The sequence below is a fragment of the Phyllostomus hastatus genome, unplaced genomic scaffold (assembly GCF_019186645.2).
Source record: "Phyllostomus hastatus isolate PE091 unplaced genomic scaffold, TTU_PhHast_1.1 phas_scaffold_317, whole genome shotgun sequence".
Lineage (NCBI taxonomy): Eukaryota > Metazoa > Chordata > Mammalia > Chiroptera > Phyllostomidae > Phyllostomus > Phyllostomus hastatus.
Genome location: NW_025334023.1, coordinates 6,653,669 through 6,680,013, shown reverse-complemented (window position 1 = coordinate 6,680,013; position 26,345 = coordinate 6,653,669). Strand labels below are relative to the sequence as shown.

The following is a 26,345-nucleotide window of genomic DNA, read 5'->3' as shown; positions in this document are numbered from 1 at the left end:
CCTGCCTCCTGGAAAGTCCAGCAGCCACCCAGAGAGAAAAAGGGATTAGATTGTCCAGTTCTTATTTGGGGAAGGGAAAACACAGCATTATGCCAGCTGACTATCAGCCAGGACCCTTGTTAGGGAGGAATCCAGTGGCACTTGTCCAGAGAGTGGGATTTCTGATGGGCAGGCAGACTTGACTTGGTGCTTGTATGTAACAGTAATGAGGCATGTGCCTGGCAGAAAACCCCATATCCTCCTGCACCTGGTATGCCGTGCCACAATTTGTATAGTCAGAGTGGGAGTCCATTTAATGGGTTCCAACAAGCAGGCTGTCACCCAGAAACCCAGCAGCATTTCTGAGCCCAGCAAGGCAAGGCAGCCCCTGGAAGTACAGCTCCTTCACTCTGAAGGTTCTCAACTGCACATCTCGCTCAGGGAGGGGGTTCCCTATGCCTCTGTGCAGCACCCCAGCTGGTGCAAGAGGTACAGGAGCAGGAGTATCCCTCAGGGAAAGACGGGCAGCAACTCCGCAGGATATGAAGACCCCAGCCAGGCAGACTGGGTTCTGGGCTGAGCTAGACCTAACCTTAGAGGAGAGCATAGAGCTTGACTCAGAGCTGAAGCAAAAGTACTGCCAGATGGACCTAGAGTGAGGAAGGCCTCCCTCAAGAACCCTGTCCACCTCATCTGTGTCCCCAGAGCCCAGGACTGTGCCTGGAGCAGAGCAGGTGTCAAGTACAAGGTTAATGAAGGCAGTAGCTCTCTCTGACATTCTGCCATGGCTGTCCTCAACTCCACATGAAATGACAGAGGTGTGAATGACCTCAGCTGATCCAAAGTAGGAGGAGACATACATAGTAAGCACAGGAACCACCATCACCAGATTAGGTGGCTTGAATACCATCTTTCTCTCCTGGCCTGGATGCCTGGACCCCATCTGCCTGGTGTGACACCTGTCCCTTTCCTGAAGTTATAGGGAGAATACAATGCAGAGTGCCCTCTATCGACACTTGAGTGGGATGAGAAAGGTCCCAAACTAGACTGCCCATACAAGGAGGACAGCTAACAGGCCCAGACTGTGGAGCTTGGGATCAGACAACTGGAAAAAAGAGGGCAGCATAGGACATTTCCTCCTCGAAGAGCACGGGAGGCAGCCATTTCCCTGCTACACAGCTTCGGTTGTATCTCTTCCCTGGAAAGGACTGACTGGGTTGAAAGGGCTGGACATAGGACAGCCACATCACTTTAGTGAATAGTTGTGGCTTCCAATGAGGGAAAGGGTAGCAAATTACAGGAAGAGTTTCTCACAAAAGAGCTACCCCCAAGTTAATTGAATATCAGTTCAGAATTTGTTTGAAGACACTGTATTGTGACAGAAATAATGTGATGTTATCACATCTTTCTGGGCTCCCCTAAACATAGTAGGTATTTAGCTCACTCAAGCAAGTAGTTTGGTGAGAAAAGATCGCTACAAAAGTCAGCTGACGAGACACCATGAACCAAAAGAGAAAAGACTAAGGAGTCAGGGGGACTTTAAAAAAGGAGGGATGGCCCTGGCCAGGTGGCATAGTTGGAGCATTATCTTCTATACCAAAGGTTGTGGGTTCAGTTCCCCACCAGGGCACATACTTTGGTTGTGGGTTTGATCCCCAGTCAGGTGGGTATGGGAGGCAACCAGTCGATGTTTCTTTCTCACATGGATGTGTTTCTCTATCTCTCTCCCTCTCGCCCTCTCCCTCAGTGCTTCCTCTCTCTCTAGTATCAATAAACATCTTCAGGTGAGGATTTTTTAAAAAGGAAGGAGGGGTGACCAGAGCATTCATCCCAAAGGAGACAGATGATCATATACTGTAGAAAGGGTCAGATCCCATGGAGAGGAGAGATTGGGCAGGCTCACAGAGGGTGGAGGTGCCCACAAAACACAAGCTCTATTTAGTAAATACTGGCCAGTACCTACTCTGCACTAGGCCTGCAAGAAGATAAGCATCTGTGCCCCATTACAGTATGGGCTTCTTGTGTGTCCCAAACTTTGTTAGTCATTGAACCCCTAGTGTCTAGCACGGGGGGTCGGCACAGAGTAAACCACAGTGAATGGTAGAATGAGTCAGTGAGGCAGCCAGTCAGCCACAGCTGAGTGTCTGAAGAGAAGTGAAGACAAAGTGTTCTGAGAATTCAAGACAGGGCCACCTCCCGCCCCGCCTCCCCCCCCCCACACACACACACACACTGCAAATCCATGTCCCCGAGTCCACACCACAGGACCGTATCTGGTTGGTGCCTCTTTGTTTCTGCAGCACCAGTCCCAGGGCCTGGCTCAGGGGAGGTAACAGCAAATGCTAGTTTTGGAAAATGAATAAGCAAACAAACAGATGAACTAATGAATGAAGACCTCTGTTAGGAAATGGCCTTTGGCCTGAGACAGACTTCAGTAAGGAGGATTGGCCATTAAAATATTATTTATCCAACTTCAGGTCAAAATAGCCCATGAGTACATCATGAAATCAATTTAGTAGGTTGAAATTATTATTATTATTTTAATCCTTGCTCGAGGATATGTTTATTGATTTTAGAGAGAGAGGGAGAGAGACATCAATGTGAGAGAAACATCGATCAGTTGCCTTCTGTTCGTGCCTTGACTGGGAATCAAACCCTCAACCTAGATAGGTGCCCTGACTGGAAATCAAACCCACAACCTTTTGGTGCACAGGATGATGCTCCAATAAACTGAGCCACCTGTGTAGGGCTCAAAATTATTTTTTAATAGAAGTAAATTCAAATGGAATTGGGTACAATGAAATGGAAAATATCACTGCAGCACTATAAAAAGAATATGTATTTCATGAGTCTTGTTTTGGTTTTGTGCATGTGTGTGTTTGTGTATGTTTGTGTGTGTGTACGTACAACTGCATAGTAGTATGTATTGTTTGCCATGGGTTTCAGTTGAATAGTATTTAAAAATGCATTCTAGACTGAGGGACCAGCATAACTTTTCAGGATAATCACAGAATAGAGAGAATTTTAGTGTGGTTGGAACATAATTATTATACTAATTTACAAATCAGAAGTCAATAGACATGCTCTAACATTTGAAATCAGGTGGTCTTAGGAAATCTGGAGTGTATGATCCTGGTGTGTGGGGGGGGGGGGCAGGCATGCGAGGGAGGAAAAACATAAGGGAGTATGAGGCCAGAAAGGGGTTTGGGGGCAGGAACAAAGAAAGACATGCCTCTCACTTGTTCACTAACTAGATTAAAGCATTTCATGTCCTTTAGGACTTGAAATTGGCTGTAAACAGAAGTAATATCACCTTGATGTCATGCTAAGTCTTCAGAATTTCTTGCAGACCCTTTATTAAGGCACAAAAGTTTCCAGGAATTTTAAAAGCAAGAGTTGACAAGAAGAAAAAATGGAAAGGAGGGAGAAAAGATCATGTGTACAATACAATTTTTTTTATCAGCCCACTGTAGATCTAAAGCCACACACAAGTGTTGGTAGCAGAACAGTTACAGAAAAGCATTTGCTTGCCACTCCCCCCTCACCCCACCTCAGGCCTTAGACAGCCCTCAGCTAGCCCTCAGAGAGGCTGAGGAGTAGAGATCATCTAATGGAGTTCAAATAAACACCAGCTTCCTGACAGCTGGCCTCTGAGCGAATTTATTATTGAATTATACTCCAGCGTTTTCAGTACAAGCTGAGCTGACAGGCTACCCCATCAGTTTAAGGGTGGGGGAAGGGGGGAGAGATAAAGACAATGATAAATGACTCTGATGGAAGATGGAAGACGGTAAAGATCCTACTTTCTCCAAAATGTCAACCATCATATATTATTCATGTTGGTTTTTTAAAAATCCCTCCCCACATTGAAATGAACGTTTATGATGATAAAGCAACTAGGTGAATTTAATTCAGGATGCAGGCAGCAACTTCTCACATCATCTTTATGAGCAGCTAACAACTTCTCCTCTGCCACTTGATCATCCTTTTATTGATTTCAAAACCGAATTATAATCTCTGTTTGCTTTGTAGCTTGAGTTTGTTCCTTGCTGTCCATCATAGGAAGCATTAGCAGCCGATGCTGTGCTGACACTGGAACCGCTCAGGGTGTAGAGGGAGAGAGCCTGCATTCAAGTCTTTGGGCAAGTTAGAGCAAGTGACCTTGGGTGAGCAAGGCTCAATTTCCTCATCTGTAATGGGGGCTTACCAATTCCCACCCTGCAGATTCCTGGGAGATTAAATGAGATAAAATACCCGAAAGCCCAGTGGCTGGCACATAGCACACATTCAATAATAACACAGAGCACTTACCAAGGACGGTCTATGTATTAGGCATTATTTCAAATGCTTTGTAAGTACTAAGACCTTTACATCTCCCATCAAATCACATGACATAGATACTTCATCACCCCTCTTTTACAAATAGGAAATCGAGGTACCATGAAGTTGAGTAACCTAGCCAAGGGCATAGGCCACATGTGTGACAGAACCAGCATTTGAGTCAAGCCGATTGGCCCTGGATCCCATGTGCTGAGCTTCTGTTCTTCGCTGCTAGGTCCTTTATCTTCCCATCTCCGCGTCTTCAGTTTGGAAATGTAGACAGCATGGTGCTGCTACAATGCTGCAATCTCTGCTGTCCCCGACTTTCTCTCTAATACTGTGCAACAAAAGCAAAAGCTACTGCACAGTAGGTCTTAGTGCTTCAGAGCACTGGTAGCCTAGTGCTTGAATCTTAGCCCCACCCTTTGCTAGCTGTGTGACCTAGGACAAGTCTCTCAATCACTCTGCGCCTCATTTTCTTTATCTGTCATATGAGGATAATAATCCATACCTCATGGGGATATCTGAGAATTAACTGAGATGTAAAACAATTATGTGTTAGGGTAGTAAGTATCTAATAAGTGTTAATAGCTGTTTTCACTAATAGCAGGAGTCAGTGTTAGCATTTGTATAGGTTTTGATGCCGCCGTGAAAACCAGGAGGATAGTGAGAATCTTAGCCTGAAGCATTAGCATAGTTCTCTAATTGATGCAAGTGTCCTACACCATGGCAAGCAGAGGCCAGTGGACCTTTGAGGTCCTCAACCATTGTTGGTAGAAGAGGAAGCTTTAACACAGAGTAAGCCCTTGGCTCACCAAGGTGGTAGCAAAGCCTAAGTCCTGGGAATCTGGGGTCCTCAGATTCCCAGGGCCTAAGTGAGGGTTCTCTTAGGCAGTAATTTCAGTGTTTATATGTCAGGGAGTTTTTGCATTTCCTTCCAGGTAAATTTCAAGTGAGAAGAAGTTAAAATATTGGAGAACCATGTATCACATTATTAATATTGTCCTCACTGGAAAATATTGGATGAGGACTTAACCAGATACCTCTGTGTGAGTCTAACTGGCCTCCCGTCCAATTCTGGAGGCATCAAGTGTGGACTCTAAGTGGACTCCACAGTGAGGGGCTGTGGTGTGGGGAGAGGCTTCCTCTGGACCGCATTCTGGCGGAGGGGAGAAGCTCCATCCATCTCTAGAGATCACCTGTGACTCACCTGTAAATGAGAGGCTTGGATTCAGGCATCCCAAGGATCTTTCTGGCTTAAAAATTAAACTTGGATTAATCCGAAGAAGTCTAGGGATTTCTTCCCTCTCTTCACACATATGCAAAACTTTCCAAGAGGAAAAAAGTGCATTTATATTCATTCCAGAATATGAGTTCACCAGAAATAGGGATTGTGTCTCATTTATAGTTATTTGGCTGTTTATAATACAGTGGAAAATGAAACAGAAATTACGGCACTTCCTTTCTGTAGTTTCCATAAAGAAATAAGAAAATAGATGAATGAATATCTCCCCTACTACACAGTACTGTATGTAGCACATGGTAGTTGCTTGATTAAATTTTTAATAACTGAACTCTGTTCTCATTTACCAGGCCTTTGTCTATGTTTCTCTTCCCTCAACCCATATATATCTATATTTACTTTGGGATTTGTAAAATAAGGTATATTTTTTCCTGTCATAGTTTTTTTTCCATTCATTTCTATATTTCTTTACTCAACATGTATTAAATGCATACTATAAACCTACTCCTGTCTAAGCACTGGAGTTACAGAGATGAAAAGGACTTGGCTGTTCACCTCCAAGAACTTGTAATCTAGAAAAGAAAATGAAGTGTTTGAACTAATGATTACTGTTTAGGGGAGTAAGTACATTGTGCCTTGTTCACCAAAGAAGAAAGCGACTTCTTTGTGCTGGGAAGATCAGAAAAGCCTGACTGAGAGACAGGACTTAAAGGAGAGGTGAGGGGAAATGAGGAGGAAAGACATTCAAGGCAGATGAACCAGCACAGACGGAGTCAGGGAGGTGTGGAAATGCATGCCAAGGCAAGGGCATGAGAAGTAATGTAACGAGGCAACAGCACAGGGTGTGGGGCAGACAGGAGCCTAAAGAGGCTGACAGGGGCCAGATCCTGAGGGGACTTAGGTGCCAAGGTAAGAAGTTTGGACTTTATCTGAAGGCATTGGGGTGCTACAGAAAATGACCGGTACAGCACAGAGTTGCTGATGATGTGGCAAAAGAACCGTGATAAAGCTTAAAGAGTTGGGGATCTTCGATTTACAGGAGCATTTAAAGTAAATCATTAGTTCAAGTTCTGTTGATTTGGACCTAAGGTGATCAAAAGAGATACAAAGTAAACATAGGAAGAGCTTTGAAATAAGTTAGAAAGAATGAAGCACAAGTAGAAGCTGGCTTTAGAAAATGTCATATATAGCACATTAGAGTTTGTTTCATCAAAAGAAAGCACAGACATACACCATCGTAATTCGAGTGCACCCAAGGTGAGTGCCCAATGTGGTCCGTGAAGGACAGGAAGAAAACACCGGAATGTCTGTCTGTCTTTACTTTTTATCTTAAAAAGTAGGGGGAAATGAACATTTTACCTGTATGGAATTCTAAATTTTAGTTTGCTCCCTTGGTCCCCATGTTAGCTGGTTACAAGTCTGGACCAGCCCACGAGGTGTCCTGAGGGAGATGGGGATCCCCTCCTTAGCGAGGTACACAGTGGACCTTCACTGGTTTATTCCAGGGTGTTACAACATGATGACAGGGGATGTTAGTGTAAAATCTAGTTTTAACCAAACCTATGTATAAAACTGTGCAGTGGCATGAAAAAAAATCTTGAAAAGTAACTACAGAGGACAAGTAATACAGTCCAAGCAAACACAACAGTGGCTGAGCTGATCATTGTAATACAAAGTCTCCCTCAACTCCATGAAGTTAAAACCAATAATGGTCATTTTCATCAGATCGAACAAGAAGGTAACCAAGAGATTCAGAAGGTTCAAGAATCTAAAAAAGAGTTAACCAGAAGATTTAAAATTTAAAGGAAACCATTGGAAATATACATTTTTATGTATTAACTGTTGCACTGACCAAATGGAGAGCACGCTTTCCAATATTTTGGCTCATGAAGGCAGCACATGTGTGCGTTGTATCAGTAAATATAAGTGCACCCAAGGAACTGCTCAAAAATGCTTACAAAGGGTGTGTAATCAAAAGGAATTTTAAGAACCCTGCTCTGATAATGTTTACTCTGACTTTTGAGACAGCTAAAATAAATTGAGATTCTCGACCATTTAGGTGTGTGTCGGGGTCAAACAGTAAGTAGTTTGAGGGGTGAAGTGACTTTCCCGAGTTCCCATTGATAATAAATGAGGAGTCCTTAACTTGAATCCTGACTTCTCAGCAACTCTTGTAAAAACAGGTAAGTCTGCTTCCTATGTGGACTTTCTTTTCCCACCTCTACAATGAGAAGTTTGAAAGAGATGACCAGAAAGGTCTCTTCTAATATGTCATGACTAGTGGGTTACCAAGAATGGGTATATGGGTATAGGTGGGAGACATCAGGCCAGAAAAGCTGGTTAAGAAACCTGAGGCAGAGCACTGAAATGGAAAGCTAGAGAAAGAGAGAGAGCTACAGAACAGCCCGTGTGGCCAGGCTGGAAAGGCCTTGGAGGCTACATTGTGGAATCGGTCAAGGGTTTCGCTGGGAACCCCCATGAAGTGGAGCTTCTTATTTGGACCCAAGTAAGGTTCTTACAAGACATTGAGTAAAGTGTAGTAGATGCTGGAAAGATCCCCGGTCAAACACCATGAGTTAGCAGAAAACAGTTTAAGGGTTGGTACAAGTCAGACATATAAATCTGCTCAAAATATGCAATGCAAAGGACTGATTTGCACAGCCAGGAGTGGCATAGAGTAGCAAATACTTTAAAGCAGAGAAAGACTAAAGTTGCTTTTTGTCACCTAGATCTGAAATGATTATTCCAGTCTCCTGAATATGAGTTTCATTTATTAACCAAAAAAAGTTAAGCTGCAGTTTTTCTCCCTTTACCTTCCTTTATCTCCTTGTATAATATACATCAAATAACAAACCTAACTTAATTTCTGGCATTCTTTGTTTTTTAAATTTGGTGCGTAAAAAAGAGGTGCAGGTGAGGAGGCTGTAGAATCAGAGTCAGATTCTGCAAGCTGAGGCGGGGGATGTCCTCTGAGGGAAAAAAACAAGCTTTGCGATGTAGTTAGGGCAGACCAGCTGGAAAGGCCCAGCCCCTCTGTCCCTCAGGTCCCTAGCCATAACCCCTCAAGGTCAAGTAACTCAAAGTTCTCTGGCATCACAGTTACAGACACATACATTATTCATTCAGTAATTAATTTATCAGGAGCTTACCTTGTATAGCTTATATTCAAATTCCAAGGCAAGCCCTTGTTTTGATGGAGGTTTTCTTTGGCCCACTCAGAAAGAACATTAGCCATTCTCAAAGCCAGGGTTACAGCAGCGAGGGAGATGTGGTCTGCTGGGGGCAAAGGATTGTCCAATACATGACAGTGCCCAGCAGTTTTGCAGAGGAGCCCAGAGGGCCAGGAGTGCTGGGGAACCATTCGGTGAATGCTCCAGGTGGGTGCTGAGGGTGAGCAGGCAGTTTTCAGGTGAACAGGACAGGTGGAAGGGTCCAGAAAGAGGGAACACTTCAGAGGTAAGTATAAGCATTGTATGAGCTCCATTAACATTCTGAAGCATGTAGTAGAACTACTTGTGCTGGTTTGGGTAGCACCAGATAAAAACCATTACCCATTCTTAAATATGCATTGTATTCTATTTCATAGCCCATTGCGAAAATCTTCAGCCTGAGTGACAGATGAGAGAATGGAAAGCCAGAGAGGTCGGAGGACTCTCCAAGGTCATACAGTTAGTGGCCAGGGTTAGAACTGGGAACTGGTCCCCTGACCAGTGCTCTGTTTCTCTGCACCCCTGCCTCTGCTCCCTGACTCACAGCTCAGGCTAGTTTCTTACTTGCTTGGATTTGTCTCTCCAACAGTTTCCTGTGTTGATCCCAAACCTGGCCACTGTCCCCAGGAAGTGGTCAGGCAGGAGTTAATGCATAACTCCTCACTGGCCTCAGCAAGGGCACCTCGATCAGGCCCGGAGCTTGTGATGGGCCTATTGCCAGCCTGTTTGATGCCCCCCTTGGCCTGGCATAAGCGCTCCTTCCTGGCAGAGTTCAGCCAGCCTAATTGCTTGTTTTGTATCCCAGCTGCCTGACATATGCCAAACCCATGTGTTGGCTCACTGGTGTCGGAGACAGCTACGCTCAGGCTTTTCAGATTGGCTTTGGTGAGCTCCAGCACACAAATGGGGACTGCAATTCATGCATTTCTAAAGCCCCAGCACCTAACACAGTGCCTAGCTTTTTGTAGGTGCCCAGTTTTTTAATTAAATTAAAGAGAATTTTCGTGACTACAGATATACAACACAGTAGTGAGAGTAAGGACCCGGAAGTAAGAAGTCGTGCCTTTGAGTGTCAGCTCAGCCAACTGAGCTCTTTGCTGTCTGACCTTGAGCAAGTCTTTTCTCTCTGAGTTTTAATAACTTAATCATTTTTTTTGCCTAACAAAGTCTCAGGGAGTCATAGCCCATGCTTACTCTGGCCCCTGGGGATGTGGTCCCCGCCCTCCTGTAGCTCACGGGGAAGTGTGTAAGATAGCTATGCAAGTGTGAATGATATAATTGCATGCCGACCACAATCAAGGAGGGACTCTTGGAAGGTTTAGAGGAGCCCAGGGGAGGGGCAGTTAGTAGTGCCAGGAGAAAATGGTAACAGCCTCAATGAGGTGAGGACAGCTTAGAGGGGACTCTGAGGATGAGTAGGAAATAACACCCCAAAACCCCATTATGCCAAGACAGTGACCAAGGGAAAGCAAAACGCATCAAATATAGGACAGGTAATAAGAAGATCACGTGAGGCAGCTGGGAAGCCAAGTTGGTGACGGTGATTTATACCCCGTGTTAGTGATCTCTCACCACGATGGTCTTGCTTGTGGGTTGTCACCGCTGCAGAAGCAACTGTTTCTCAGCCATGTTGACCCTTCATGGGGGCCAGTGTTCCCCTGGTGCACAGAAGACGGCTCACACCAGCGCCCAAGGACCGACTATTAAATGTCTGAGATTTCCACAAGCTAGTTTTCAAACACATTTATTAAAAATTAAATTATATGAAATTAAAACTAAATAAGTTATAGTAAAAACAAGTGTAATAAATAATCAAAACTCATCACTTCCCAGTTATTTTGCTGTGATCCCTGCTCCGGAGTTCATTCGGACTGTCGTGCCCCTTTGGTAGAAATACCAAATAATGGTGTGTTACGGGCATCTCCTCCCAGCTCTGGGTTCGGTGACAACTCATTGGTAGCTGAAATCAGCCATGGCAGAAGTATCATATTTGCACCACAGAAGTAGGCAAATGCCACAAAAGAAAGCTGTTTTTTCTTTTGAAGTCGATGGTTAAATGTTTAGCAGTACATCACTGGTGGTATCCATTAAATAAATGGAGGAAGAAAGAAGGCATTTGGAAGCCCAACCCCCACGTCTTTTCAAATCTCCCTGGACAAAACCACATGGCAGGAGACACATTTCAGAGGCCTCCACGGAGCAGACTTCCCATCTCCTTTGTTCCAGGGAAGTCTTTATGTTAAACTGGGTTTTCTTGACAACTGAAAATCACAGTCAAACAGAAGGAGGATGGAAGTGTTTTTCTCCAGGACTTAATTCCTGAGCCAAATGCCTGTTTTGGCAAGAGGCCTCCGAGGCCTGCAGGGGCACAGGGAGTCAGCTTCGCCTTGTCCAGAATCCACAGGAGCCTGGGCTAAAATTTCATCTGCTCTGGCTTGCTGACGTGGAGGCCACGTGATAGCAAAATGGTGCTGATACAACGTTTCTCAATTATCAAGAAATCCCCAAAGAAAGATAAATCAGAGGAGGCTGGCCCGCATGTGTATGAGGGGCGGCAGTCAGGGCAGCCCCCAAAAGGAAACCATTCCCGGAGGACTGGTTATTGTCCAGGCAGAATGTGAAGACACGTGTGTCAGGAGAAGGCTGGACACTGGCCAGCACCAGGAGAGGAGGTCTGTTAGTAATCCTCGGGAAGGACAAAGTTCCAGCAGTACGAAATTCAATTTTCCTCCATTAAAGAAAGCATCTCTCAGGACCAGCTGAATACAATTGATGGAATAAATCTTTCCCATTAGCAGAGAGATAATTTTACGTAAATATATCGGGAGACCTTCAGAGCAGGACTGAGAGTCTTTGCTGAGCCCCGGCTGCTTAACTTGTTTGCCATGTAATTGCATTTAGACCAAGGGCCTCGGAAGAAAACCGCTGACTGAATTAGCATTAACCAGATTGTGTGTAGTGAGGTGAGGTGGGGTGGGGTGGGGTAGGTAGGGGTGAGGAGCTTGATGCATTCTGGGTAGTTGTTCTTGCTGTTCTTGCCTTCAGAAAGGACAAGTTGACACTGGTGAACCAGCTGCTTACAAGCCTGGTGTTAATTGCTTTTCTCATCAAACAGAGAAAAGTTTATCACTCCAAGAAGGTAGAGATGTAAGCACCTAATAAAGCAGAGGCTGAGTTTGAGACTTTTTTTTATGAATGCCCACAAACTTCATCAGGAGCTCTTCCCTAGGCCAGACAAAAGCCTTCTGACCTAAGGTGAATGGAGAAAGTTGTCTGGACAACAAATGCTACTTACATCTTCGCCTCAGATTTGTCCTGTCAACAAAGGCTGCCTCCCTAGTGCTCTGATCCCTTAGCACGTTGACCCTAGCGGGCACCTTCATTTCTACCCATTTCTTCCCAGCAAACTGATTGGTCCAGTCGGGCCCAGAGCGGTGAGGCCTGGATTCCAGGTCTGGCTCTGCCACCACCTCCCTGCGTGGCTTGGGGCAAATAACATAACCTTTGTGGACCCCAGTTTCCTCTAATTCCACCAGTTCAGTGATTTTCCATCTGGCTTTTCTCTGGCATCTACAGGGACTAAGACCCCACAGACTTGCCTTCAGATTCACTCCAAGAGAAAAGGGGGCCCCACTTCTGCTTCATCTAGAGCAGACAAATCTTGTTTATATTTGTTTCCTACTTGGTGGTCCTTATAAAATGCTAAGAAGGCCCTTTCTGAAATAGTAGGGAAAAAATCATTCTAGATGATCTGTAATTGTCCCACTTACTTACTCAAGCCCCCATTTTCTTTAAACAGTGACCGGGGCATTTCCAGGTGCTGCAGACAGGAGGAAATAGACCTTGACCCTGCCCTTGAAGAGCTCATAATCTGATGGGGAGGAGAGACAAGTACAGTGAGCTAGGTTATCAAGGTGTTTGTGGCAGGTTTTAGAAGAGAGTGACTAGTTCTACTTAGGGTCACCAAGGCTTTGTGGAAGAGGCATCCTTTGAATCTGGGTCTAAAGGGTGAGGGCGTGGGCAAAGGGATGCAGGAATGACATTTGAGGCAGGTGGAAGATCATGGCACAGACACAGAGGCTTTAAACAAATTTGCCTGGCAAGTGTGGGGAAAGAAGATGATTAGTTGTCTGGAATACAGAGGGAAAGGGGGATGGGAGACACTGGAAAGTGATAGGTTTCAGAACCTACCCCAAGGGGACGATGCTAGCATCTGCCCTTCTCCTGTTTGCAATGCCAGATGAGAAGTACCGTCTATTCTGTTCACTCCCCGTATGTCCACATCCAGTGAGACTATTAGTGACAGTAATAACCACTGCCATTTATGGAGCTTCCTCTGTACCAGGATGAAAAAACAGAGATTCAAAGATCTGTCACATACTTACGCAGGTTTAGAGAGCTAGAAAATGGCAGAGCTGGGATTTGAACCCAAATTCACACACATAACTACACTCTATAGTTTTATCTCCTTACAGCGTAATATAGTATTCTTAGAAAATAACCTTTGAGTAAGATATCTGAAAACATCTCCCAGTAATAATTCTTTTTTAAATCCTCACCCGAGAATATGTTTTATTGATTTTTAGTGGGGAGGGGGGAACATTGATATGAGAGAGAGAAACATCAATCAGTTGCCTCCTGTACGCACCCTCACCAGGAATCAAACCTACAACCTCTTGGTGTAGGGGACGACACTCCAATCAACTAAGCCACCTGGCTAGGGCCCAATAATAATTCTTTAGAGGACAATTTGCTGTCTTAAATTGAGGCAGTATGAAAAAAAGGAAGGATATTATTCATCTTGAGTAAATACCATGAGCCCCAGAGTACCAAGACCATCTGAGTGACCTGCCTTCTGCCTTCTGACCTGTTGGGGTTCCCTGCCAGCCAGGGTTCTGAGTGTGAAAAGTAGGTCATGTTATTTACTCTTCTCTACCCACAGGCACGCATGTGTCATTCGCGGTCAGGTGATGACATCAGATGGAACCCCACTGGTTGGTGTGAACATCAGTTTCGTCAATAACCCTCTCTTTGGATACACAATCAGCAGGCAAGACGGCAGGTAGGACGCCTTTTGTGGGCCAGGGTCGGGCAAGGCCTTGCTTTCGTGGTCTTGCCACATAACTGCTGATAGAATGACCACAGGGAAAAACGACAGGACTTGGGTTCAGGGGGCCTGAATTCAGATGCCCAGCTCTTCCACTCACTACCTGTGTGACCTTGCATCTCAGTCTGGCCTACGTCCCTTTGGCTATGAATTAGGCAAGCAGTTTCTTCTCGTTTGGTTCTCACAGTGAACCTAGGGCACCTTAGACATCTTATCCTTCCTCATGACTTAAGATGTAAAACACTCCCACCACTGTCTACAGACCAGACAGCTCCAGATATCTTAGCACGCCTGCTGTGTTTCCCATCTGCAGCCACCTAGGGCTGTGGAAACCACTGAGTGATAACAGAACTCTGACCTTGGGGTCCCTGTGAGAACAATCGGCAAAATAAAGTTTTTTAAATCACTGTAGCCCTCTCATTTGCTAGCTACATGTTCTTGGACGAATCTCCTCACCTCTCTGGGCTTCAATGTCTTCATCAGTTAAATGGTCCGAACACTATGTAGTTCACAGATTGGTTGTAAGAATTAGATTCTGTGATGGATGGGGAAGCACCTCGAGCATAGTTGATATCTGATAAATCTTAGCTCCCTGCCCTGCTCTCATTCACTGCTGTATTTCCAGGGTCTGGCACATGGTAAGCATGCAGTAAGTATGTTATTTATAAAATTCACAAGCTATTAAATAATAAGAAGATAGTGATTACAGTACAAACAGTGGAAACATTTTGGAGAAAGGGGAAGGGGAAGGGGGAAAGTGGAACATTTAGGCTGTCAGTGGTGACAAGTCCTCTATTTTTAATAAAATCAGGTGGTAGCAGTCCATCTGGCTACGTGTGGGCCCATAAGGTTGATTTTCACTCTGTGTTGGAAATTGTGCTCCAGGCTGATTGATTTTAGCACCTCTTTAATCCAATATCAGATGTGAACATGTCCCGGCCGAGGTGATAATGAAGCAGAGGCTCATCTGTTTGCAGACATGTGTGCCTCTTAGACAGGGTTGGCAAGCTTGACACCGAGAGCCTTCTCCCCCTGCTCTCACTCCTGTGAGTGGGAAGGGGCCCAGCTGGAAGGGGTTCATGGCCAGTCACTGGGGTAATCTGTCTAGGCCAGGCCACGGCTGCCTGCCCTGCACACATTCCATCCCAGGAAGGACCTCAGCACAGCCTTCCATCACAGCATGGAGGAACCTCCCTCCTCACGCTCTGTGTGTCCTGCCTTCCAGTTCAGGGTCACCTGCTTTGCGGAAACAGCAGTTACTCTGACTACAGTATTACCTGCTATGAAACAGTCATCAGAAAGGAGCCATAGGAACTGCCCTTTTTTGCCATGAAATGTGACTGTCATTCATGTGATGTGGCAAATCATCAGTCCTTTGCCTTGCTGTCCCTGGTTAGGGTGGGTCCTTAAAACATACCATAGTAGCATGAATTTGGTGGCCCTGGAGGAAACCTCACTCTAGCACCTCCAGACTTTGATCCCTCCTGTATGCGCTGCTCCTGCAGTCTGTAATACCCTTTGAGCGTACAGGAACCCTGGGAGGTACGCATCAGACGTATTTCCCCTATCAGCCTGCTAAATTACATCACAGGAACCCAGTAGGAGACTGGAGACTGGTAGCTTGGGTTCAAAACAAGTCTTACCAGTGCATTATGGGGTTTAAATTTTCTTCCCAACTTAGACACTGCATGATATATGGGAAAGTCACTACTTAATCTCTGAGAGTCTGAAGATCCCTGTTTGTTATATGTGAATGAGTAGCATCTGCCCATTTTCCTCCCGCTCTCCTCTGCCTCACTCTCTTTATTACCTCTCAGACCCCAGGAGACACTGTAAGGCTACAGATACAGTTGGAGATGACACTGTAGATATGCAAATCCAGAGACCCTGCCTAACTCACCTTTGTGACCTTCACTCTCCCTGCAGGCCCTTGTCCGGTCCCCCGCACCTGCCAACACACACACATGCACACACCACACTGAGATGCCAGACCTCCAGTCTTAACAAGAATTCATAAACATTAAGCAGTACCAGAGAAGTTAGCTAAAAAAATCATTACAAAAGATGAAAAATAGAAGTCATGAAGAAAATTTTCAAAAGAGGACCAGACAAGAGAAACAGTTCAAGCTCATTGAATTGAAAAATGGGATTATATAGAGCCTGATGCTCAGGGAATGGGGCCCTGTGCTTTTCCCATCCATTATCCCATCTATCTAATTAAAAACCCTGCCAAGTGATTATGATCATTAACTTCATTTTACATGAAGAGATCGAGGCTCAGGCAGGTGACATAACTCACCTATGGAGAAAGTGGCAATGCTTGGGCTGCCTGAAACCGCTTGGGCTTCATCTGAGAACCAGGCCTTCCCACTGGGGTCAGATTCAAATATGCGTCCCCAACAGGTTTCCCTCCAGACGAGCAGGACTGGCTCTTGGAAAGAGCTAATTACACCAAGCTCTTGGCAAGGCCAGCTGCCCCCAGCTTGCTCACAGCCACGAGAATGCCTTTCAGTGTTTGTCTTCACTCACTCCTCACCTTTATCTTCTCGTGAAGGGGGCTTGTAGGTTGGGTGAAAATTCTGTTTGATGGTTTAAAAATGTTCTGTCAAAGTACACATGCTATCCAGTTCTGTGACAGAAAAGTTGCTCCTTGGGTGTTCCTCCAAACCATAGATATTCTCCTGGAGAGCCAAATCCCAAAGCCTTAGTTCAAAATGGGCACCTTCTCTGGTGTTTCTCTCTTACTACTTAACAAAGCAGAGTGGTGCGCAATTTCCTTTACCCAAGTGTGGGCCTAGAATGGGCTGAGAAGCAGGCGAAGTGGTTGGAAAGCTTCTGCAGAGGACAGAAGGGTCAGTCTTTGGAGCTTGGAGAGCTGAATCTGGGAGTGCTGTCTTACCAAGATTTGGCACCAGGATGGAACAGTTCATTGCAAAATCCTTCCCCCTTCTAGAGGAGGGGAGAGAAGTTGGAGCAATGACCCCAGTCCCACAAGGTGTATTTACCAGAGATAGAGAGGCCTTGCATGGGGGTCTTTAAAATCCACAGCACCGGTCAACATCGGTTAACTTACAGTAACAGCCAAAGTAAGAAGGAATGAGGGTGCTCAGTGGACAGCCCATTTAGAAGACATCGACAGTACCACTCATGCATTCATTCTCTAAACTAGAATCATCAAACACTGGGCTAGGTTCTACAACCAATTAGAAGAATCAGCGTCCCCAGGCCAAGAGTTAAACTGGTGATTCCAGGGCAATGAGATGCGGGCTCTGAGGAGGAGTGAACCTGGTACAGCGGGAGCCCAGGGCTGGGAGCTAGAATTCTGACTGGGTAAGGAGTTAGCAAGACAAGAACAGGCCTTGAAAGTGCATCCTAAAAGTCATAGCTAAATGGACTTTGTCCGAAGAGACGTCACAGCCAGGAGGTGGCAGGTAGGCACAATTTACAGACTAGTCTGTAGCCACCTCAGCAGGTAGAACAAGGACCAGGAGCTAAAGAATTATAAGGAGAGGGATCCAGGCTCAATTAAAAAAAAACGTCTTAACAATCAGAATTAACAAAAGATGGGAAAGTCCTCAGTCCTCCTGGGAATATAGCAAGCTCCTTGTCACTAGAAGTGTGCAAGTGGGAACCAAGTGGCCCCTTGATAGTGAGGTTTTATGGAAGGAACTAAAGCATCAGGTTGGGGAGGGCAGTGAGCACAGGCTCTCAGGGGACGCTGTCATGGAGATCTCATCTCAATGGGGAGGTTGGGACTCAGTCTCCTGGTTCCCCGTTCACTTCTAAAATACTGCAATTCTAGCCATGCCACCTCTAATGGCTTAGCTATTTTGTAATCCCAAAGGCCTGTGTTGAGTAATCTATCATAGGCAGAACTAAAATTGATGTAAATTCATAGAATTTTAGTGACTTAAGAATAATCCATTTGAACCTTTACATTTTATAGGTCAGAGAAGTTAAGTGACCTACCCAAGATCACACCGTACTTCATGGCAGAGCAGAACTAGGCTTCGGTTCCTAACACCAGGGCTGCCTGGTTTCTGCTGCCTTTTCACTGAGGTTCAGCTCCAAGGGACCCTAAGTACCAGGAGCATCATAGAGGCCCATGAGCTGTCCTGTGTCTTGGCAGATGGCTTTCCATCACAGTGGTTTTTAATTTGGTTTTGGCAAATTCTCTATTGTGAATCAATTTTTTTTTAAATAATGCTTTCTGGACTGTTTCTGTTTGTGGGTACAGTGAAGTCTTTTAGGTTTCAGAGTCTCCTCAACAATGACTCAGATCTTTTGGTGTAGTTTTTCTTCTTTCCTTGTCTTTCTCCTCCTCCCGCTCTTCTTCCTTCTGCTCATCATCATTTCCTGTTTCCTCTCAACCCTCCCTTCCCAAACAGCTTTGACTTGGTCACAAATGGTGGCATCTCCATCATCCTGCGGTTCGAGCGAGCGCCTTTCATCACACAGGAGCACACCCTCTGGCTGCCTTGGGATCGCTTCTTTGTCATGGAAACCATCGTCATGCGACATGAAGAGAATGAGATCCCCAGCTGTGACCTGAGCAACTTCGCCCGCCCCAACCCTGTTGTGTCTCCATCCCCGCTGACGTCCTTTGCCAGCTCCTGTGCAGAGAGGGGCCCCATCGTTCCAGAAATTCAGGTACCCAGCTTTCCTAACTGTGTTTCTCCATGTCTTCATGTCATTTAGGGAGTGGAGGAGGATCTCAGAGACAGGGGAAAGGGAGACCCCAGCCGCCCACTGAGCAGAATGCAACCGCCTGGCACCCTCCAGCATATGATGAATTCCCACTCTGCTTGTACTCTGTCATCTGGTTCACATTCACTTTCCTTTTCCCCAAGCTCCAGTGTCCCCCTCTCTCATTATTTCTAATAACAATGTTTATGATGATAGGTTCTACCAACAGAGGGTCCCAAATAGTAAGCATCATAACAAAGATTAAGTGAGAAAATGTCGGTGAGGTGCCTGGCACAATGTCTGGCATTCAACAAGTGCTCAATGAATTTTAGCCATTATTATTATTATTATTATTATTATTATTATTATTATTATTATTATTATTTTACATGCTCTCTGCCTTCGTGCCAATTAAGGATTACTTTGACTCAAATCTACGTATGCAAGTGCTTTACTTAATTACCATTAAAAGGAAGTAATTTGGAAAGATGCATTTTAATCTAATATTTAGAAACCAAGAGAGATTCTTTGCCCTGCAGAGCCATGCAGAGTTGAATTTGTTCCGCCATCCCCACCCAGTTTCTAATGGCAGAAACGAAGGCCTGGTGAGGAGGAGAGACGGCAGTGTAGGGCGAAGCCCCCGTGGTCCGGTGGTCCGCCTGCCTGTGGAGAGCTCTGGTTGTGTGCATGTTAATGGGTTGCCAGGGCTGAGGGAGCAGGGCGGGTGGGGACTTACATTTTGTGTGTATATTTCATGCCTGGCTGAGCAAACACATCTCTCTGCAGTGCGCCCTGTTGAGTGGCTTCAGCCACCAGCCCACGAGGAGGAAATACACCTATTTTGAAATTCTTATTGTACCCCAAGGTTGAAACCTCAGTGCTTTTCAGAGATTCAGCGCTTGTCTCCTGTCTCAACTACCAAGCTGACCTTTCTTATGAAATGGTTGTCAACAGAGACAAAGCTTGCTGGAGAAGAGTAATTTGCTACCCAACCCCGGTTCAGCTCCAGCTCGGCATTTTCCTAGAAGCAGGGACTTGGGAACAAATGAGGTTAAAGGTCCCACCCTCTTTACAACGGCCGCTGGGCTGGGTGTCTCCAAGCCCAGCTGAGTCACAAACCTTGCTTATTATCAAATTGACAAAATACATAAAAACAAACTCTTGGGTTTTCCCAGTCCAGTCATTGGCTACCCTCTGCAGGTCCTGGGAGATGTAAATTTTAAATAGTGTGTTAAAGAAAGTAAATATTTATTAGAGCACCAGGATGGCCCGTGAACCCTGCCTGTGACTCACTGGGGTGTAGAACCTGCATTGCCCAGAACTTGTAAGCTGAAGAGTGCTTTGGTTTAGGCCCAATCCCTAAAATTTTATGTATTTGGGAGAATGGAGTGAGAATTCACACCCATATATGAAATGGACAGAAAGGAGAGGATTTCTTTGGGGAGGCCCAGTTTTTCTGTGAACACAAGAGTAGAATAATCACTGTCCTTTTAATGGATATGTTAGCCTCAATTGATTTAATGTCCCTTTCTTGAAACAGAGCCCAGAGCATCAAGCTGATACAAGTTCTCTGTTTTTTGCCATGTCTCAGAAACTCCTGACATTAATTTTAACTTTCCACTGTGGAACTGAGCCCATGACAACCAGTTGAAACACTCTGCTCATCTAGCACAGCACTGGAGCGTGGAAACTCCATGCAACCGGTCCTACCCCTTTCTGTGGATGAGCTGGGACATTAGCCATAGGTCCTTGGCAGGCTGTGCCCTTAACCCTGGGTAACGGGTCAGAATCTCCTAGTCTCTGTCTACTCTCCTGAAGAGAAAAGCCATTGAAAACAGATCTTACTTTTGGAGAGTTCTGAGAGAAGCGGTCTTGCTGAGGCAGCTGTCTGCATTAGTCTGACGGAAAGGTCCTTCCTCACAGTCCCCCTGCTCCCAGCACCGCCACCGTGCCAGCACACCATCTTCCCACTTAGACATTTCATAAGTCTCTGTTATGTGCTGGGCACTTTCTATATGTGACTGCACTCAATCCTCACACTAACCCAGTGAGGAAACTGAGCTCCAGAGGTTCCATGAGTTTTCTAGAATGACACAGCTCATGAGTGAGAGGCGACATTGTAAGTATTTTATGTGCATTAATTTACACATTCCTCTCAATATGCAATGAGCTGAGCATTGCCATCCTTGTGGAATGGAGGAGGAACCTGAGGCTCAGTGAGGCAGGGCTGTACCCTGGAAACCAGGCCTCTGACTCCTCTTTCCCTCCTCCACCTTCTCCCTTCTCTTCCCCTTCTGCCTCTTCCTCCTGCTCCTCTTCATATTCTGCCTCCCACTGTTGTTTCTTCTCTCTCTTTTAGTTCCTGCTCCTGCTCTCCTCTTCTTCCCTCCTTTCTCTCTGCTTTCTCCTCTGCCTCTTAAATAACCACAGTACATGGGGCCATGGCCATCTTCCCTCCACTGGTGATTCTGTGACCATCACTTGCTGTGATCTGTCTCTCTAGGCTTTGCAAGAGGAAATTGCTATCTCTGGCTGCAAGATGAGGCTGAGTTACCTGAGCAGCCGCACACCTGGCTACAAGTCTGTCCTGAGGATCAGCCTCACCCATCCTACCATCCCCTTCAACCTCATGAAGGTCCACCTCATGGTGGCGGTTGAGGGCCGCCTCTTCCGGAAGTGGTTTGCTGCAGCCCCGGACTTGTCCTACTATTTCATCTGGGACAAGACAGATGTCTACAACCAGAAGGTGTTTGGGCTTTCGGAAGCCTTCGGTAGGTCTCCTGGCCACGGGACTCAACACCATCCTCAGACAGACAACAGTCTTGGGGGACACGCTCTTTTTCCACCTTGCTTGTTTCTTCTTACTCTTTTCTTCTTCTCAGAAGTACCTAAAGCTTAGTTGGCCATCAAGACCTTTCTAAGTGACATAAAAGACTACTGAAAGAACAGAACATGGTAAATTCGTCCATTAAAAAGAAAAAGAGTTAAAACCCAAAAAGGCCCTTAAAAAAACATTGTGGTGGTATGCGAGGGGCTAAAAGAGGCTTCGTGCACCCGAGACAGGGCCGTGCAGACATTGCCTTGGCCCCCACAGCGGTCATGCCTGAACACGCCCATCAAAAATATGGGCATCTTAGCTCCAGTTTTATTGAGGTGCAGGAGTAAGATTCTTCCTTCATCGGAGAGGCTTTTTGGCCTCTTATCTCATTTCCAATCACAGAAGTGTTCTCTTTGTTGTTGTTATTACTGTCTTTGTTTCTGTTGAAGCAGAAGGTGACTCTACCCTCCCCTGAGTTCCAGCCCCACTTACACTTTGGGCTTCTGGGGGCTGCCTGTGCTCATTTCAGTTTCTGGATTAGGGCAGCATCTCAGGATAGGTTCAGAGCTGGACTGTTAGCAGTTCTAACCCTGAAGAGCTAACCCTCCAAGCACTTACAGCAGTGATTTTCAACCGGTGTGCTGCAAAAGTTTTTAAAATATGCAATACCTGACTGTTTAGTCAGGGGCACTGAACTGTTTCCCCTTTCTGGGGTGTACAATCTGTAGCCCACAGGTCACATGCAGCCCAGGGTGGCTGTGAATGTGACCCAACACAAAATTGTAAATTTACTTAACACTTTGAGATTTTTTTGTGATTACGTGTCACAATGTATTTAATGTGGGGCCCAAGACAACTCTTCTTCTTCCAGTATGGCCCAAAGACTCCAAAAGGTTGGACACCCTGCCTCAGATTGTCAAATTTAAAAATGATGACAGCCTTGGCCAGGTGGCTCAGTGGGACCATTGTCCCATACACCAAGAGGTTGTGGGTTCAATGCCCATTTGGGCACCTATGAGAGGCAACTGATAGAAGTTTCTCTCTCACTCTGCTCCCCTTCCCTTCTCTCTAAAATCAATAACAAAATTTCTCAGTTACAGATTTTAAAATAATGGCAACAGCCAAAACAATAATAGCCACCTATTGTGAATGAATCAAAATTCTTCCTATTTTTTGTCAGCTTGGCAAAATAATATATTTTTGGTGTGCCACAGAATTTTATTTTTTAAAAGATTTTATTTATTTTTAGAGAGGGGAAGGGAGGGGAAAAGAGGGAGAGAAAGATCAACGTGTGGTTGCCTCTAGCACACCTCCTACTGGGGACTTGGCCCACAACCCAGGTATGTGCCCTGACTGGGAATCAAACCAGCGACCCTCTCATTTGCAGGCTGGCACTCAATCCACTGAGCCACACCAGCTAGGGTGAGAATTTTAGTAATTAGTTTATGTGTGCCATGAGATGAAAGGTTTGAAAAATCACTGACTTAAAGTAATAACCCAGAAAATCCCTTCTCATCTTGAACCCTACTGCAATTGCATTCCCTTTCTAGATTCAGTAAAGGCAGAATGAGGAAGCAGAGAAGAAGTAATGCTATAAAAAGAAGAAATAGATGGGAGGGAGAAAATAAGAGAGCATCTGTTGAGCATCTGCTCTGGGCAGTGTGCTCCCCTGCACACTGGTACCTGAGTCAATCCTCACAACCACCTTGTGAGTCAGCACTTGTCCCCAAATTCTGCATGAGGAAGCTGAAGCCCAGAATGGCGAGGTGACTTGCCAAGGATGTACAGGGAAAGAACAGAGCTGGATTTACTCCAGATCTTTCCTGTAGTTTTGCATCCCATCCTGGCCCACAAGGACCTGCTGGGAGCAAAGACACCCTCCCACTGTTCACAATCCCTTCTGTAAACCGAACTACCTTTGTGGATTCTTCAAAAACAGTGAAGCCTTACAAATTCTTCAGATGAAATGAGCACACTTAGTGCTCACCTGCCAATTAGAAAGGGAAGTGTCTGCTCAGCAAGACTTCAAGGACTGCAGTTAATTTCCTGAAATGACAGGTGGCCAATAGGAGGCATTATGACTGCTTAAGGAACTTGAGGTCACAGGGACATTTTTTTCCCTGTTTCCCTCTTGTCATAGATGGCCAGTAATCTTTTATGGTACTTAAAAGAAACTTTAAGGGGCTGCCCAATTGTAAATGCCTGTCTTGAGCATGTGGTAAGGTACTGTCTGCTGGAAAGTAGCATCTGAGAAAAACCACCTGGGAGAAATGGCATTCTGACCTCCGCCAGTTCCTTTCCATGGGGAAGTCACAGGGCGTTTTACAAGCCAGCCTTGGGGAGCCTGCTGTGGTTGGCCTGTATCCTGGGGACCTGAGGAGCCTGGGACTTGTGAAACAGAAGTGAAACTCAGGGTTTTCAAGCTTTGAGACCCCAAAGCAGCTTCTAGTACCTTAACTGAACTCCTTTCCATAAACTCATTATAAATGATGTTGGATCTTTCTTTATTAAAGTACTACTATTCTTATTAATAAAAACTGGATAAATGGACAAAATAGAAATAAAGTCATACCTGTTCTTATAAGCAAATACAACCACTTGTTAACATTTAATTTTTTACGTATGGTTTTTCTTAACATAGACATAATACTGCATGTAACTAGTCTTTTCGACTCATTCCTGTGTCACCCATGGTCTTTATAACCATAATTTCCAGTGGCTGTGTAACATTTCTCTAGTGAAGACACTTCGGTTTGCTCGACCTCAGCTCCTTTTGAACCTTTATGTTACTTCCAATTTCCCACTATTAAAAATAATGCTGCAGTGAAGACCTTTGTGCCTAAGGTATTATCCATGCTAAAGATTGTTTCCCTGGAATCAGTTCCCCTGGCTCCTTTTAAAAAGTAGTCAGTGCGTTTGACTTTTCCTAATACTGTACGCTCACTCTTCAACAAAGGGATATTAAGGCTCAGCATCCCTGTGTTAGTTAGCATTGCACACACATCTGGTTCCACATAGAACTATGATCCTTTCTCCTTTTCTTCAAATGACAAGTAGGGGCCTTGCATGCAGATCAACAGCCAAAGAGGAGCCTTTGCTCACCTGCGCTTTTCATGCCTTTTGTCATCTGTAGTTTCTGTGGGTTACGAGTATGAATCCTGCCCAGATCTGATCCTGTGGGAAAAGAGAACCGCAGTGCTACAGGGCTATGAAATCGATGCTTCCAAGCTGGGAGGATGGAGCCTGGACAAACACCATGCCCTCAATATCCAAAGTGGTGAGTGGATGGATAAAATCCCCAGAGCCCGGCCACAAGTGTGGCCTTGTCTCATGTTCTTCGTACCCTGCAGACAAAAATTCACACTCAGATTCCACAGGCTCAGATGTGATCCATCGGTCAGAAGGATTAGTCAACAAATGTTCCTTGGGTACCTGCTCTGTGCTTGTCACTGCTAGGCTCCGGGACTCAGGATTGAAAAGTCCCCAGCATTTACACTCTGGTCCACTGGGCAATTTCCATGCTGTGCCATGGATGTCGCCATCACCGAGGGAAGCAAGGACACTGTGGGGTGTAGAACAGGAGCCCCTCACCCAGCTTCTTGGTTCAACAAGGCACCTCTTTGGAGAGAACTTCCAATCCGAATCTCAAATGGTCTGTAGGATTAGCTCTGTATCTCAAGGAGGGAGAACGTTCCAGGCAGAGGGCACATTATGTGCGAAAGCACTGAGCCCTGAAGAAAGAGTATTTGAAGAGAAGATTCATCATGTTTTGAGCAGTGGGTGATATGAAGGAAATAGTGAAAGCCAAAGCCAGGGCTTAAGCAGCTAGAGCCAGGATAAGAAGGTTAGGACCTTCAGCTTCATCCAGAGGCAAATGTCAAGTCTCCAAAAGTTGTAAAGCATGCACGTGACACAATCAGGTCTGTAGTTTACATAGCCCACTCTATGTTCCGGCCTGAGACCACTTAATGTGGTAATGATGTCAGATATCTCTGAATCTATAGATACAAAGAGTGCCCAGAGAAGCCACCACATGTTTTGGGGGAAACTGACAAACTAAGTTTAAAATTTATGGTATAAAAAGATTTGTAAATAGCTAAGGCAATCTTCAAAATAAGAATAAAAAAGAACATACACCAGATATTAAGCTATCTTAGGAAAAAAACATTATATCTAAAACTGTGTGGTGCTGGCATAGGAACAGATACAGAGACTCCACGGGACAAAACAAGGAGTCCAGACACTGACCTGTGAGTAGTAATTAGGGCTAGATTTATCCATAAGTGACCAAAAAGCCAAAATACAGAATTACAAACAAGTTAAAAGTCTCTGACTCATGGGAAAGTCTGGAGCTAGATAGCCCAGGGCTGGTTTAGCTCTCAGCGGGGCCAGAGGTCTGGGCTCCTTGCCTTTCATTGCTCTACTCAAGCCTACACCCCCAAGGTCATGGTCCTCCGTGACTACTTTAGCTCCAAACTTCACTTTCACTTCCCAAACAGCCAGAAGGAGGAAAGAGCAAGCTCCTTCCATTTTAAGGACTCCTCCCAGCAGCTGCCCATGCTGTTTCTCCTTCCGCACCATGGGCCAGAACTCAGTCACCTGCTAAGTGAAGCTGGAGCCCGGCTGGGGAGGAGAGTCAGTTCCAGGTAGTTCTGGGCCCAGCTAAACATCAGGGGTTCTGTCACTACAGAGACAAGGAAGAGGGGAATAGCATGGGTACCTGTGGGTAACTGCAAGTTCCTGCCACACATCCTGCTTACATTGGGACTTGGTATATGATGGAGGTAGCATCACCTACCAGTGGAAAATGGGTAGGTGTTTTAGAAATTGATTTTTGGAAATTTGGCTCCATATGTGGAGAAAAACAAAAGTAAGTTTATACTTCATACAAAGTAAACTATATAAAGTTTAATTAAAGATCTGGATTTGAAGGAAACACTTATGGAAGGAAAGGAAAATATCTTTATGATCTCAGAGGGTTCC

General features: G+C 45.3%; 1 protein-coding gene across 2 annotated transcripts in view; it reads left to right on the top strand.

The window, feature by feature from the left end:
* Window positions 1-26,345, top strand: part of TENM4 (teneurin transmembrane protein 4) — a 737,235-nt gene that overhangs the window by 647,243 nt on the left and 63,647 nt on the right. For both annotated transcript variants that reach the window (XM_045817894.1, XM_045817893.1), the window contains 4 exons: window positions 13,694-13,813; window positions 18,247-18,508; window positions 21,048-21,315; window positions 24,496-24,639. In XM_045817894.1, the coding sequence (XP_045673850.1) occupies window positions 13,694-13,813; window positions 18,247-18,508; window positions 21,048-21,315; window positions 24,496-24,639 (794 nt within the window). The remainder of the gene's footprint in view (window positions 1-13,693; window positions 13,814-18,246; window positions 18,509-21,047; window positions 21,316-24,495; window positions 24,640-26,345) is intronic.